At 39.1% G+C, this 15,920-nt stretch overlaps 1 protein-coding gene across 2 annotated transcripts in view; it reads right to left on the bottom strand.

Annotated features, from left to right (window-relative positions):
* The window catches only part of LNPEP (leucyl and cystinyl aminopeptidase), a 53,810-nt gene extending 45,907 nt beyond the window's left edge, over window positions 1-7,903 (bottom strand). Inside the window, exon 1 of one of the 2 annotated variants that reach the window (XM_051777476.1) lies at window positions 7,775-7,903. In XM_051777476.1, coding sequence (XP_051633436.1) covers window positions 7,775-7,793 — 19 coding nt within the window. In that variant the 5' untranslated portion in view covers window positions 7,794-7,903. The remainder of the gene's footprint in view (window positions 1-7,774) is intronic. The other variant, XM_051777478.1, reaches the window with a different exon arrangement.
* Between the last annotated feature and the right edge of the window lie 8,017 nt (window positions 7,904-15,920).

Here is a 15,920-nt window from a genome sequence, read left to right as displayed (position 1 = left end):
GGGTCTTGTTGCTTCTTGTAGTCAACATCTACATGCAAACAGATATGATGACTCTGTACAATTTTACTACAAGCTCTTCTCAAAAGGCAAGCAGTACATGAAGTCTGCTGCAGACTAGAAGTACATCCTAGTGACAAATGCCATTTTGTAAGGGTTTGATTTCAAGAGACAAATAAAGCTAAGACAAACTGTAATCTAACTGGTAGAAGTTTACAAGAATCTGTATAGTTAAGCACATATCACAGTTTCCCCAATTAAGTCACATGGTATGGACAAAAAAACATACTACATAGATGCTGGTTTGGAAAAAAAAAAAGCCCTTTTCCACAAAACAGCTAACTTGAGAATTAACAGGTTTTGCTGTACTGTAAAGGAGGATAAATGTTCCTTTCCACTCCAAAATAAGCAAGGGAATTTGCATCCCAAGCCTTACAAGGTCACTCACTCCTTCAACCTATACTGGGAAGTCTAGTGTTGCTGTTTGTTTGTGTGGGTTTTTTAAATGAATATCAGATCAAATACTGCAAGACAAGCTTCTGCATGTACATTGCAGCAAAATTCTGCCAATTAACTGTATCGTGGAAATAAAACCAATATGTGATTATGTATTTTAAGACCCTCTTCTATCTGAAGCTGCCACAAGAAACATAAGCTAAGAGTGTAATCTCAAGTAAGTCATTGTTTATTGGTCTTGGGTGCTTCTAAAAGGTTTTCTGAAAGTCTCTTCCTGATTTTTAAGTGAAGTCCAATTGCAATTTTTGTCAGGATCTCAGGCTGAAGAAGGTCAATGGAGATAAGTGGAGAATTTAAGGCTAACCAATTCAAGCTTAGTCTGGGTTTTCATATCCAACAGAGATATACCATGTCCATTCACACCTTATCATCCACATATTTCCAAATTTCAATCTTGTGCCAGTTACATTTTCAAAGAGGAAAGGCAGAGGAAGTGGAAGGATGGGAAGAGGAGGTTGTTTTAAATGACACTTTACTCTTTCAGCACTACTGAGAGAGAAAACCTTCCACAAGTCCCAACAACATGAAGCCAATGTTCAATCCTCAGCCACTGGCTGAACAAAATACAGGCTAGGAGAGAAGCCTTTGACATTTAATTATAGAACATGGGTTTTTAGTTTCCTGTTTTCAATCTTACCAAGGGTACGTTTTGCAATTAAAATCATATAAAATGTTTAACCACAGGGGTCTAATGAAAAGGCCTTGAGCCAGGGAGACACGCAGGAAGTTGTCTCTTGAATTTCTTGAACTACTCAACTCCCATATTCAGAACTGCTGACAATCCTCTTCAAAACATCCGTCCATCAGTTTCATAGCTGATAAATACCAGGTTCATCACAGCTGAAAATACAAAACATTTCTCTGCTGGTGTCAGTCGTTCTAATGAAAAATTTTTTGACAGCTTTGTGAAACATCTAACAGATCGTCAGATATGAAACCTGACAGACTGCATACAACTTGATGCTTGCTTGGTCTTTTTTTTTCTTTTTAAGCAATAAATTCATAGAATCACACCTTCTTGTCCTAAACAGTCTCTGCTCCATAACTGGTGTTTCATCTCACAGAAGCAACAATGTCTAAAGGTTATTGCCTGTGACTTGCAACGCTGTAAATTTTATACCCTCTTAAGAGAGCAACAAGACATCTACCTAAATTTTGTCAGTCTCACGATATAATGAGACAAAGGATATTGATAGAAATAGAAGTGGCAGCATGTCTGCATGGTAGCTCCAGAAATACTGAGATCTAAATTACTTCAAAGCCCTAACCAGGTATTATATATTAGCTTGGAAATTATCTTCATTACAACCACCACCATGGGGGAGTGATCAGCTCAGATATCTGACACTTTTCAGAAGGTCTCTTGCAACAAAAACCATTCTATGATTCACTCTTATGAACATTCACTTGTGCCAAAAGAGATAGTAAGGCCTCATTAATATCTCCATCAATGATAAAAGGCACAAATTTTGACAACAAAACTAACAGCTTATACATGCTGTATTCACAGCCTCATTTCCTAAAAACCTACTGTTTGTTGTTCTCTTATAATGGTTTACAGCTCAGAAGTAAGGAGAAGTATACAGAAGATTTTGGACTCCCATTGATACAATCTGCTGTTTCCAGAAGCTTAGCTTTCATGCATGAAACAGAGTTACAAGTGGTTTGATTGAGGTATTAACAATTCATCGTTACTGCAGAAAAAATTATCAGCTTTTATACAAAAAGAAAGCCTTAAATAAAAAGCAGTATTAGGCCCTAAAGCAGTAGGTGAATCAGGCACATTCTTAGTTTTGAACGCAAGTGGTTATCCATAAAAGCCAACAGCACTGATGGAAGAATTGTTACACGTGAACTCCAGTGTTTACAGAATCTATTCTTTCAATATCAGAGTGTCTACAACTGAATAAAAGTTCTCTGCACTCAGCTATGCTTAATAAAGTGCAATGAAACAGACGACTCCAAAAATCTCCGTGGGAGTTCCGAAGGGGGGGAAAAAAATAATCCCCAAATGAAAATCCACCTTATTTCCACATGAACAAACAAATGAACCAAAAGTGTCACATATTTCAGCAGAATCAGGATTCCACTTTTTCACTCTTCACTAGATGTAGTAAAGAGGACCACCGGTGCAGTAAACTACTACACATCATGAACAATCCATCAGAAAAACTGGCCTCTGAGGTCTTCCCTGAATATCTATTGCAAGACAACACTTGTGATGTAATAAAGCATCGGCTGTGCCCTAGGGATGCAAACTGGGCAGAACCCAAAACACTGTATTACCCTGAAATTCCTGTCTCTTTGATCAACTGCATGAGATTTCCACAGATGTTCCCTCTCCTTCTTCCTCCAAATTTCCTTCAGGAGTATCCATCTGTCCTCCTCCTTTCTTTCTGGCAAGAAGGCACACAATCTTTTTGGGATTAGTAGAATTTTAGGTTAGTATACTTCCACTGTTTAAAGCAGTATCATGAATAGTCAAAACATAACTATTAGAAGGTCCGTATGTACTCCTTAAAACATTTACAGGCAACTAAAACCCAGATCACACAAAATCTTGGCATATTTTAAAAGTTAATTTGATGTTATTTTAAGTTATTGTTGGACAGAAAAAGGAATAATATTGCTTTCACTCATAAAGACATTTTAATGTTTTTGCTCTTCTACGCAATCTTTACTTTTGTATTTAATGAAAAAAATATTGTTCTGCAGATCTGGAAATTCACTGAATTCTTTTCACTCAAATCACTGAATAAACGAGGAAAAGAAAAACTTGTATTCTCTGAATTCATCACTACTGAAATCAGAGGATGCATTAACAAAGGTAAATTCAATTTCTTATTCTTATGTAATTACTATATCAATGTCCATCAAATATGCAAGTAGAATATTAATTCCTTAGTAGAAAAATACTAACAAACGATCCATGGTGAACACCTATACTCTGATCTTCAGACACAGTTTTAAGTTACTGAATTCTCTTCTGAGCATCCATTGCTAGACAGGGAATTCACAGAAATGCAGTAAAAGCAAATACATACCCAACACATTGAGAAAACAGGTTTCTGTTTAGCTTAGCTGGCACAGGAACACAAGTGCAGATACTATAACACGGCTTTGTGGAAAATTCTATCCAGCAACATGCACTTGAACAATATAAAACTCAAATTTAGGAACAGATGAAATCAGCATTTTTTTCTGTCAGTAATATTTCATGGGATATGCAAAATATGGGTGATGGAAAAAGACATTGAGAGCAGACCTCTTAGATTTTTTTATCTACCATCTTACGAAAAAAAGATTACTCAATCTGTTGCTTAGGACTGAATAAAAATCAGCAATCCTTCTTCTCCAAGACACAAGAGTATACAGTATTGCCTGTTGTACCCAACAGACTTAGTCTATGCACACAGAACATGCTCCTGCACTCTCCAACACATTCACATACTGAACAAAACTAACACAAAGAAAGAAAACATTTTGGAATTGACAGGAACTGGCTAACTTGATTTATTTCTACTTTCAAAAAAAAACCAAAACAAAACCAAAACCAAACAAAAAGAACAACCAAACAAAAACTCCTACTTCTTTCCACGTGGAAAGACTTTTTTTTTTTATTTTGTTCATCAGTTTAGTCATGTAATTAATATCAAAGATTCCATTTGCTGTGTATAAAAAGGATAAAAATAAATCAGGGATGTCAGCGAATGTGAATGTTATTTGTATTTCAGCAAATCATCACAAGTTATCCCTTCTGCAGTTGCATGTTCATGCATACCACCTATTTAAGTGAGAAACATGTAATAGCTCACTTCTACCTTTTACTTTCATCTCAAATGGATAAGTACCATGTTTAATGCATTAAAAAGGAAATGATCTTTCAGAAACACATGCAACCTAAAAAAAAGGCAAAAGACTTGCAAAATAATTTGTAATAATGCCCAAAATAGAGACATCCCAAAAGACATGACATGCTCCCTTTATTTCATTTTTCTCTTTGCTTTGGGTTTTTTGCTTGTTTCTTTTTATTATAGTGAAACGAAGTAACAAACGACTAGTCAAAAGTAATACTGGTCATTAATTTGCAGTTTCCAATTCAGAGGAATTTGAGATCATACAACTTAGGGGGAAAAACAATGTGCAACAATAAGGAAGACTTACATGCACTTCTAATTAAACTTTGATTATTCATTTTTTGGAAAATATCTCAAATTAAGGATGGTCATGTAAAACAGAGGAATTCCTCTCAAAAAAAAAAAAAGTCTTACTAGTTGCATTTCTAAAACATTTACTAATTTATAGCATTCATAACATTTCAGGGGAAGTTCAAACTGGATATTAGGAGGGGGTTCTTCATTGAGAGGGTGGTTGGTCACTAGAACAGGGAATTGGTTACAGCACCAAAGCAGCCAGAGATCAAAGGAACTCCAGATGACATTCTTAGTCATATGGTTTAGTTTTAGGTAGTCCTGTGAGGAGTAGGGAGTCGGACTCTACAGTCTTTAAAGGTCCCTTTCAACTCAAGATATTCTATGATTAACTCAGGTATTCCAGGCCCGAAAAAATAAATCTTCAACTGACTGTTATTCCAGAGCTACAGACCTCACATATTATCTTCAACTAAATTCCAAGGCAGTAGGGAAGGCATAGCAGAGATCTCTCCAAAGAGGACCAAAATCCCAGTACGGGGGTGAAATCAAAAAAGAAACCTTCAGTATTTTTAATTAGGTTATCTGAAGCCTTCCACTGCAAAAAGTATTAAAACAATACAGGATTCAGCACACCCACTAGCATTTCAAGGAAAGGACAAGGGTTTCTTTGACTTTCAAAATGCATTATGGGTGTGGTTTTTCTTTTATTTAAGGAAAAGAAAAAAAAAAACCACCAAATACTGAAGTAGAAAACCAGTGATCTTCCATACCCCTTTTAGAGCATCTATTGCCTTAAAAAGACTACTTAAAAATACATATCCACTCTGATACAGCTCAACATCCATAAAGTAAAACAAGAAATTGTCTTATTGCCAGTTTTACAAATGGGCATCATAGTTCTGAATCGAACTGAAACACTTCTGGAAAATCTTATGACCCAGTCTGTTCCCTCTGTTTTACAAGGGCAAAAGCCCCAGAGAACTAAGCCAGAGACCTACAGACATAACATTGTAAGATACTGTAAGATAGACATCTTTTCCTCTGAATTTACACGGTACTTTTCACGAGAAATCAACATACAGACTCACAAAGAGAACTCATTACTACTGTATAAGACAAAACAAACAGCCTTTCAGTTTATTTGAAAGACAAAACAAACAGCCTTTCAGTTTATTTGGAAGACTTGATGTCCACATGAGCTTCTAGATTACCAGCCATGAAAACGAAAATTAAAAAAGCCAACAATGTAAGCAATCTCTTCACTTCAGATTTTAGCAGCTGGTATTGAGCACCAAACATGTCCCAAGGTCATCAAAAATAAGGAACAACATCTCTGCTCTAATATTTTCCCATTCTCTGTAGTGTCCATTCCAGCAGAGCCAGCTTTCCAAAGAAATTTATTGACCAGCTTCAACTCCAAATTTTCTTCCAAACAGTCTCACCATCACCTCCACACTTTTTACTTTAGGGAACACAATTAGGAAGCTCTGTCCATGAACATTGCTTCTCAGTACCTTTAAGCTACATGCTCATGCCCACAAGGCCATTTCTTCCAGTCACATGGAGCTGAATTTTTTTAATGTTTTCTTGCACAATGCAGTAAGAGTATTATGTCAAATAGACTTCTAAAGCAACATGATGGCTGTCTCTTCTAAAGAGAACATACTTAGCAGGATGACTTAGAAAAAAAATTCTTCCCCAAAGTGCATTACTATTAAATATAAGGTCTTTTTACCACACATACAGGAATGCAGATAACAACCCTGTGACTGAAATAAGATGAAGTTGAAAGATCTCTTACTAAGGCCAGGATTAACTACAGAACCAAAACATCAACTGCTTCTACGAACTGTAATATTAACATAAGGGGGGGGGGAAGGAGGGAAAAGGTCTATCTTGCTAGTTAAGCCACCAAAATATGCCCAAAGCTCATAATCTTTAGATTTTTAACAGCAACATCAAACTACAGAGAATTTTTAGTGTATTTGAGAAAAGGAAAACACAAGGCAGTGATAATAAATTTATAAAATCACAAAATGGTTTGGATAGGAAGGGATCTTAGAGATCATCTAGTTCCAACTCACCTGCCATGACACAGAAAATTTACCTTTTACTGCATGGGGGTTTTTATACTCTGACTTGTCAGGCCTCTGAGGGGTTAAAATATAATGCAGCAAACTCTACCCGGTGTTTTAGCGATGATTATTCAATACGCAAGTTATTTAACAGACCAAATCCCACCTGTAACAAAAGTGTTGTGTTTTCAACAGGAAGGCTGTTGTTTTACCCAGTGTCTAGCACTAATTCCATATTTGGCCACGGTCTTGCATCTAACCAAACATACTCTAGTTTCAGTTTGATCTGAGAGCTTCATTTCCTCCTCTGTCCTGGACGGGTAGAATGAGTTTCTGTTAGACGAGGCAGTAGCAACACGGAATTCACATGGCTTCACTTTAGTCTCAAGCAGGATGCGCGCACACTGCTGTATCACGATGTCAACAAACGCTCCCGTATGCTCACCTCGGAGCATATGCAACCACGTCGGTATTTCAAGCACTTCTGTCAGTGCACGGGCAGTTCTGAAAGCCTTCTGGCTTTCATGAGCACCCTCAAACATTATTTCGTACACCCCAGACACTTCTGTATTCTATTTCTCCTTTCGCTCGGTGGGAGGAAACGCTCTGACGAGAGTGCCCCGATCAGGAAAACGCCATGAACAGCGAGCCTGGCTCCTCCTTCCCATCACTCATGACGGCTTTGGCACTCCAGACGCCCGTAAGGCTCTTTCACCGGTGCAACACGCAGCGAGCGCACACCTTGGCGTACAAGTCGCCCCGGCTCCTTGGTGCCGGTCAGACCACGGCCGGGCTCTGAGAAGCGCAACAGCGCCGAGAAAGAGAGAGCGCCTCCTCTCACCTCTCTCGCTAAAGGCACCTATGCCTAATCAACCAAAACTAAACCTGACCTGAGGCAATTTTCAAGCCGCGGACCGTGAGGGCAGCACGACTAAGAAGCCTCTCCCGTCGCTCCGGGCAAGTGGCTCCCGCCGGACGCGCCTCCAGCCGGGAGGCCCCGCTCGGGGCTCCGCCGGCCGGCCGGGTACTCACCGCTGGGAAAGGGCTCCATCTTCCTCCCCGAGTCCGCTCTCAGCCCTGGCGAGGCGGGCAACGACGCGGAGGCGCTGCCACGGCTTTTCACTCCTCCTCCTCCTCCTCCTCCTGCCGCCGCATGCTCCCGGGGCGGGCGCAGTCCCTGCCCACCGCCAGCACCGCCCCGCGCCCTGCTCGGCGGCTCTGTCGGGAGAGGGAGCTCCTGCCGACCATCTCCCGCCGGGGCCTCAGCGCTCGCTTCCTCCTCGCCCCTGGCTGGGCCCGCTGCGCCGCCTCCTCCTCGCAGGGGCTCGCTTCTGGCCGGCGGTGCCGTGTCGGGCGCTGCGGACGGCGAGGGAGCGAGAGCCGAGCGCGGGATGGCCGGGGCTGCCTGGCAGAGCCGGGGTGACCCGGCCACTGCGGCACCCGGCTGCGGAGGGGCCCCGCAGGCCGTGGCAGCTTTGCCTGCATCTCGCAATTTAGTTTTTGTAAAAATAAAATAATGATAATAATAACAAAATTCCCATACTGTTGGGTGCTGTTCTTCTGTGCAAGAGGCAAGAGCCAAAAGGCACAACGAACCGTGTGAAATACTATCAAACGAGGCTAAAGAGAAAGACTGGATAGAGTGTTTCCAGGAACCGAATGCAAGAGATCGAAACATACAAAACCAGACTTGGTTTTTCTGTGAAAGAAAACCGTCTGTGGTGCATGTCACTGTGAGAAATGAAAGTACCGAAACATCATCGGAAGAGGCTGCTGTGGAAAAAGTAGAGGAATAGAAACATCTTCAAGAGCACATTCAAGAACTAACAAATGCTGTAAATACTGTGTTTATGGGTTTTCCCCTTGGCACACGTGGGAAGTGGTGTCATGGCAATTACAAACCTTTGAAGACTCTGCGTCTCTCCAGCTCGAGGCAAGAGAGAGCTGCCCATGTCCTGGCTTCCAGGGCACTTTTTACTTCTGTGGACGTTGTGCACATGTTTGCTGTAAAGCACATTGTATTGTGTCATCTTAAACTAAGTAATATTTAATATCTATGTAGCACCTTGTACTACTGTACTTACTGTAATAGGTATTAATATCTATAATAAAGTATTGACAGGTGACAGTAACACTTGCTGCCACTCCCTACCTTCCCAGAGGAGTCAGGAGGAGTGACAAAAGCTTGTGAATATGGGCAAACACCAACAAAGAGCCGTAAGATCAAAGCGAACACGGTGAACGTGAAGCCACTGCAATCCAGTTGACATCAAGAAATGATTGTAAGGAGAGGTGACAAAGGAGTCATTGCATGATGTGTCACATACCATTGCTTTGGAACAACGTTCTACCAATTTTGACCAAGGTGGGCAGGCCACCTATACTTAGCATGGAAAAGGAACATATATAAATTACATGTGTTTGATAAATAGCCTCACTACTGACTTACCTCCTCCCCAACCGTTATGCTTCTGCTGTCACATGATGTACTGAATGGCTTTTTTTTCTTCTTTAATACGAGAGATTTTTAACCGCTGATTTTTGGGAAAGGAGAAAATGGGAATTGATTAATCCCAAAGAACATAAAATCTAATGGCCCTGTATTTATTCAAACAACAATAAATATCTTAAGATTAATTGTTCTTTGGGTGAGAGAGGAGACGAAGGCCAGAGGTCCACAAGAGCCCAGGCCCTATTGCAGCCCTGTACCTGTTCTTACTGTTTCATAAACCTAGAAGTGCACTTTTTCATACCTGAGTGCGTTTCATAAACTTGGTTATAAAGACAACCCTGTAGCACAAACTAAGTCAAAGTCGTTTTTAACACTAAGTCCTTGGAGTTTAATACTGGCCCTAATGCTGAGCACAGAGCTATATGAGTTTTAATAACCATTTATGTATTCTTAGACACCCCTTAACATGTCACAAGAGCCCATCTGCAAAAGAAAAACTTAAATTATTAAATTAGCAAAGCATTTCTTTTAATAGGATGACATGTTCCAAGAGCTTTTTTTTCTAACCACTGCCCCTGTCTAGCCTGTATTTAAATATATTAAAGAAACATTAATAACTAGTTGGCTAACTCTGCAGTTCTGGGATCCTACATGGTGTTATGCAGAGGCTGAAGAGAAGTCTGAATGGTGGTTTTTGAGCTCCTCATCACTTCTTTTCACCGTTCTTCAATTTTGCTAATTGAAAGTCCTTAATTAGTATGATACATCTCTGAAGCAGAAAAGCTAAAATAAGATCATGCTCCATTACATGCGCAGCAATTTCCATATCCAAATTTTCATATTAACATCAGGTTTTAAGGTAATGCAATGGGAATTATTCATACAGGTAAAGAGCTTATTTCACAGTAGCACCTATTTTCATCTGTGCAATAGCAGAAGAATAAGGGTTTCACTGTAGTTTTGTATAACGTCATTTAGAAAAAAAAATTGAATGGCTCTGAAGCTTCATCTTTGCTCATGTTGGGAAAAAACCCTAGAATTTCTACAACATGATTTTTAAAAAAGTGTCTAAAAGTTACAGATCTTTTCCTCTAAAATATAGTTTTTAGTTATATTTTATAGTATGAGAGATTTATAAAAGTGAAGAATTTTAAATTGGTACCTGTGTCCAAATTTTAAGTCAACTATTACAACGTCTTTTTTTTTTTTTTTTGAGACGTAGAATAAAACATTTCTTTGATTGCTCAAAACCCTAAGTATATCCCTAAAGCATCTGTAATGACCTATATCGCAACTTAGTTTGGTAGCTTCGGCAATATCTTAATTGGGTCTTTTCCATGGGGTAAAACATGTTTGCTAGCAACCCCACCTCCCTCTCGTCTTTGAAGACATGCTATCCCTAAGAATGCTTTAGATATTTCAGCTTCTAAACAGCCGGAAACATGACACAGACCTTCTTTGTCCTGGTTTATTTTTCTGGTGAAACGAACAAAGATTTCACGAACAGTACAAATGTCTGTAACCCTTGGGTGCCTTTGACGCAGTGGAAAAGTTGTCAGTTGTTTTCAACCTGATCTGCACACAAGAAGCAACTACAAACAGTAAGATGTAGAGCTTTGTAGCTGAGAAGTCGCCGGGCCTCCAGGGATTTGAAGGTAAGGGAGTTATTTCATCAGTCTTGCTAGAACATGTTAGAGGTAGCTCAGAATCAGGTGTGGGACTGGTGACTCATTTGGCTGACAACCTTAAACCGAGATGAAAAGATTGTCCCAACGAATGCTTGTGCCTAAAGCTTGAGCAGAGAGATAAGGAACGGGGGAAATTCTTTTTATTCATTGACTCAAGTGGTTAATTCTAGCATGTTAATTTCTTCCTTAATTTAGGGCTTTGTATTTAAAGCCAAAATTGTTTTATTGCTGTGCACACTACTCTGCATAAATCTGACACCCTCGTCCCTTGCCAGCAGGAACTACAGCTGTTGATAACCACTGTCTGTTCAGAGTGTTATCCTTAGCACAGTGTTTACAAAATAAATATCCTTATCTAACTGTGTGTCTTTCTATTTCTACAGGTGTATCCAGTTAAACAATTAAAGTAAATGATTTTGTGAACAATGAAGATAAATGAGACGTGGCTGTCTTTGCATATCTTAACTCCTTGCAGATGCTTGGTAGGAGAAGCAGCTGCTCCACAGAAACATCATTGCTTCGTGCTTTATGTTATCTTACAACATACCTTTCTGCAATTCTTCCTAGATCTACCTTCCATTTTTCACAGAGTTTAGTTAAGTTTACACTGTTCCTTTCCTCTCTCCATGTCTCTTTCAGGAACCTCAAGAGCACTGTGTGTTTTCATAGAATCCTGCAAACTTTTTATTCTCTGTGGCCTAGAACAAGGATTTGACATGATGCCAACTGCAGTCCCATTCTCAGTAGTCATATAGAAATAAACATCTGTGGCACATGAACCTTTGGATGGATTACCGTGCTACATTACAGATAAAAAAACCCAGGCTATTTTAAGAAGGAAGAGTCATACCACGGTTAGAACATTTTATTACAGTATAGTCACTTTGCCCGTAAATGCTTTTCTTGCTTTGATGATTTTGTTTAAATCATAAAAATAAATAAGCTACTGTAAAAATTTTCAGGTCCTAAAATTAAATCAGTGTATTTTTGTCTTTCTCTTGGAGTATTTCTAGTATGTTTGTATCCCAGCTCTAGATTTGTCTTTCTTTTTCCAGTGATTCCATTCTCAGCTTCCTCTTATCCACCACTAATTGAAGCTTTATGGCATTGAAAATAATTATTCTTGAATATTGTGAAAAAATGGCAGCAAATTGATTCTAAGGCAGAAGTTTTATAAAGTAGGAAATCTGATCAAAATAAATACACACTGAGCATTTCAAAAGCACTCACTGTCGACAGGACTTTTTCTTATTAAAGTGCCATGGTTTAACCCCGGCCAGCAGCCAAGCCCCACGTGGCTCCTCACTCACTCCCCCACCTGCAGGACTGGGGAGAGAATTGGAAAGGCAAAAGCCAGAAAACTTGTGGGTTGAGATAAAGACAGTTTAATAGGGAAAGCAAAAGCCACACACACATATGCAAAGCAAAACAAGGAATTAATTCACTGCTCCCATGGGCAGACAGGTGTTCAGCCATCTCCAGGAGAGCAGGGCCCCATCACGTGTAACAGTTACTTGGGAAGACAAACACCATCACTCCAAACTTCCCCTCCCACTTTCCTCCTTCTTCCCCCCACTTTGTATACTGAACATGATGTCATATGGTCTGGAATATCCCTTTGGTCAGTTGGGGTCACCTGTCCCAGCTGTGGCTCCTCTGAATCTCCCAGGCACCCCCAACTTCCTCACCAGTGTGGCAGTATGAAAGCAGAAAAGGCCCTGATGCTGTGTAAGCCCTGCTCAGCGGTAACAAAAACATCTCTGTATTTTCAACCTTGTGCTCAGCACAAATCCAAAACACAGCCCCATACTAGACACTGTGAAGAAAGTTAACTCTACTCCAGTCAAAATCAGCACAGAAGTCAACTCTAAATGACATCAACAGCAGTAAAGCAACAGCAACTATCGTGGATTTCAAGAACTTCAATTACTGCGTTTAATAAATAAGTTATAAAAATGATACATAAGTAGCCCTTTTTTTATAGTCATAATAACACTGTGGAATTTAAGAAGTCATCCACGCTCGCAGCTCACCTCTAAAGTACCCAATTAGGCAACTGAATAGTATTATTTTCTGCTTCTGCAAACTGGAAAACTGCTAAAGAACTATGAACTGAAATTATCAGCCACTCATCAGACATAGTGAAAAACCAGCACTGTTTATTCAATGTATTTTTATTGACGTATTTAATAATTTCTGTGCTAGTATTACAAAGTTAAGAGACGTGAATCATGGAAGTATCGAATATGAGAAACATGAGACTGGTGAATCATCCAAAGAAACTTTGATGCTGATATGCTGTGTTCTGTGCACATGCCTGCCACAGGGGTACTGAGTTGGTTGATGTGTTCTTGGCCCTCCATAAAGGCATGGTGGAATGGTCAAGGTGCTGATACAGAACATATCCATATTATTACATATACTTCTCAGAAGTGTTCAGTGTTGACATCCCTAATTTGATTCTAGTTGCACAAGGCTTTCATGGGAACAAAACCCTTTGCATCCATCTAAAAAGGATTATAGATGAAAATTGTGAGAAAACAGTGTGAATAATGCTTCTGTTGCAAAATAGTGTTCCTTAGTGACACTCTTTCATAATCTTAAATTTAGAAGGCTGTAGAGCTTTTACTTGTTATGAAAATGTAGCCTTCAGTCAGATAACATGAGTAACAGGATAGAGAACATGCCATGAGCTAAACAAGGTGTGCGTATCAGTGATATATTTAAAACCACGACAATCTAACTTGCATCTCAAGGCAACAAGAAAGCATGAAGTCTTGCCAGTGTTTTTGAGCTCTAATTTAAATATATATGCAGAAACTGGAGTTCTTTCCACTTGCCCATGGTGAATTTTGTGGTGGTGTATTTATTTCACTGCAAGTCTATCCACGTGTTGGCAGTGTTTCTTTGAAAACAAATCTTTGAGAAAGTCAGGTGACAAATAACCTGATAACACTGTGTTGAAGAGATGTATCATTGTTTCTAATCAAACACTATAATTACTGTATTTTTAAATAACAAGTGAAAAGAATTTCAGAGATTAATATAATCCTCCTGATATTCACTGTTCTAAGGAATAATGCTTAAATGTTAATACTTTAATGCTAAATACAAATGCTAATGCTAATGCTTAAATCTCAATGCTTTTAGCCCCTTTTTATTCCTGTTATCCATTCTAAGCAGTAGATTGGACTTAATGAGGCTTGTGTGCTGCTGCTTGATGCTAGTTATGCGCTACTGTGAGAAACTAGTTATAGAATTGTTGCTGGTATTAAATTTATAGTCTGTATACTGTCCTTTGAAATGTCTTTGTTCATACATTTGTTCCACAACCACATTAAAAAACACTGATTTCATGTGATCCTTGTTGTTAGAATAGCAGTATATTTACAAGGTTTCTCTTGAGAAAGTCAGTGCAGTCTGAGTCACAAAATAGTGCAGTGAATATTCATAGTTAAGATACATGATCGCATGCACATCTATGTGAACTTTGCAGCTGATGGCAGTTGGGAAGGGTAATTCTAGATGGCTTACAAAAACGTTGGTTTAAAATTGAGTTGCCACTTGGTCAGGCTAACTTTGAACCAGTAGGTGATACAGATGTGCAATGACAGATAATCCAAATAGCTAAAATGCAACATCATTTACCAGGCAGGTACCACTGTCAGATAGCAAAATGTGGTATGGGTTAGAAATTCATCATCCACACACCTCTGGCTCCAAAGGCAGCAGGGGATAATTACCAATTATTAAAGCACCAATAATGCACAAAAAATGTTTGTGGACATAAGACACAGTACTGAATAATGACATTTTGTCTGGAATAGCTTTCAAGTATTGACAAGCCCTTAAACTAGAAAACAAGTCATTTTGTAGTTCAGCTTTCCTGAGGGGATTTATATGAAGATCTTATGCTCCTATGAAATGGCTTGTGCTCCCTTTATTGTCTTGGCACCTTTCACTGTAGTAGTTCCTTCAAGACTGAGTCATAGAGTGAAAACAACATAGTCACAGGACTCAAAGAGAAAGAAATAGAGCATAACTTATATAAGAATCAAATAACATAGGGCTCAGAGTTAACCAGTCCTGTGTATTTTTATTCCTTTAAGCAATATTTTAAAAACATCAATTTTTGAAACTTTTTAAGTAGTCCCCAATTCCCAAGACTCTGTATACACTAGTCTTAATGGGCCCCACTGCTGACAGGAATAGGTAGACTGACATAGCTTTATTGGACTTCAGTAGTTTTACAATGAATTATAAGCTAAGAATTTAACTCCGTAGTTTCTAGACTGAAGACCAGTTTCCCCATAGACTGGTATGGGAAAATGAAAAATTGCTGTCTTCCCTGGAAAAGAAACCACAGAAAAGATGCACAATACCTGCCCACTAGAATAAGTTCAGTTCTCACACTGGTGATTTTTATCCAAGTGTAGAATCATTACAATTACAGAGCAATAAATTCTCTCCAGCACCTATGACAGTTGCCAGTTATATAGAGGAGAAACAAAGCTCTGAATTTCACAGTAGTTTTAATGTCATGATTTGGTTAGCTAGGATACTCCATTGCAAGAGTACATTTGCAATTCAGTTTTGAGAAAGAAGGAAAGGAAGAGAGAATGAGAAGACAGAAGGAAAGAGGGAAAGAAAAAAAGAGAGAAAGAGAAAAAGAAAGGAAGAAAGGAAGAGAGAAAGAAAGAAAAGAAAGAAAGAAAGAAAGAAAGAAGAAAGAAAGAAAGAAAGAAAGAAAGATAGAAAGAAAGATAGAAAGAAAGAAAGAAAGATAGAAAGAAAGAAAGAAAGAAGGAAAGAAGGAAAGAAAGAATTCTCCAGAACAACTAACTACAAGTGTGCTTATGCAATTGCCTGGTTTTGCAACATCCTAACTTGCTTCCCAAAATACCCTCAGCATGTCTGCACTTATCAGTCCCTATCAAAATGCCATTCTTTCTATCCTACTCTCTCCACCCACCTCATTAACCTCATTAGTGCAGAAAACCTAGGCAGAAAACTTAAAGGATTGTTCAGAAACCTTGGA

This window comes from Manacus candei, unplaced genomic scaffold (genome assembly GCF_025592945.1).
Source record: "Manacus candei isolate 608988 ecotype Guabito, Panama unplaced genomic scaffold, ASM2559294v1 h1tg000010l, whole genome shotgun sequence".
Classification (NCBI taxonomy): Eukaryota; Metazoa; Chordata; class Aves; order Passeriformes; family Pipridae; genus Manacus; species Manacus candei.
This window is presented reverse-complemented; position numbering and strand designations above follow the sequence as displayed.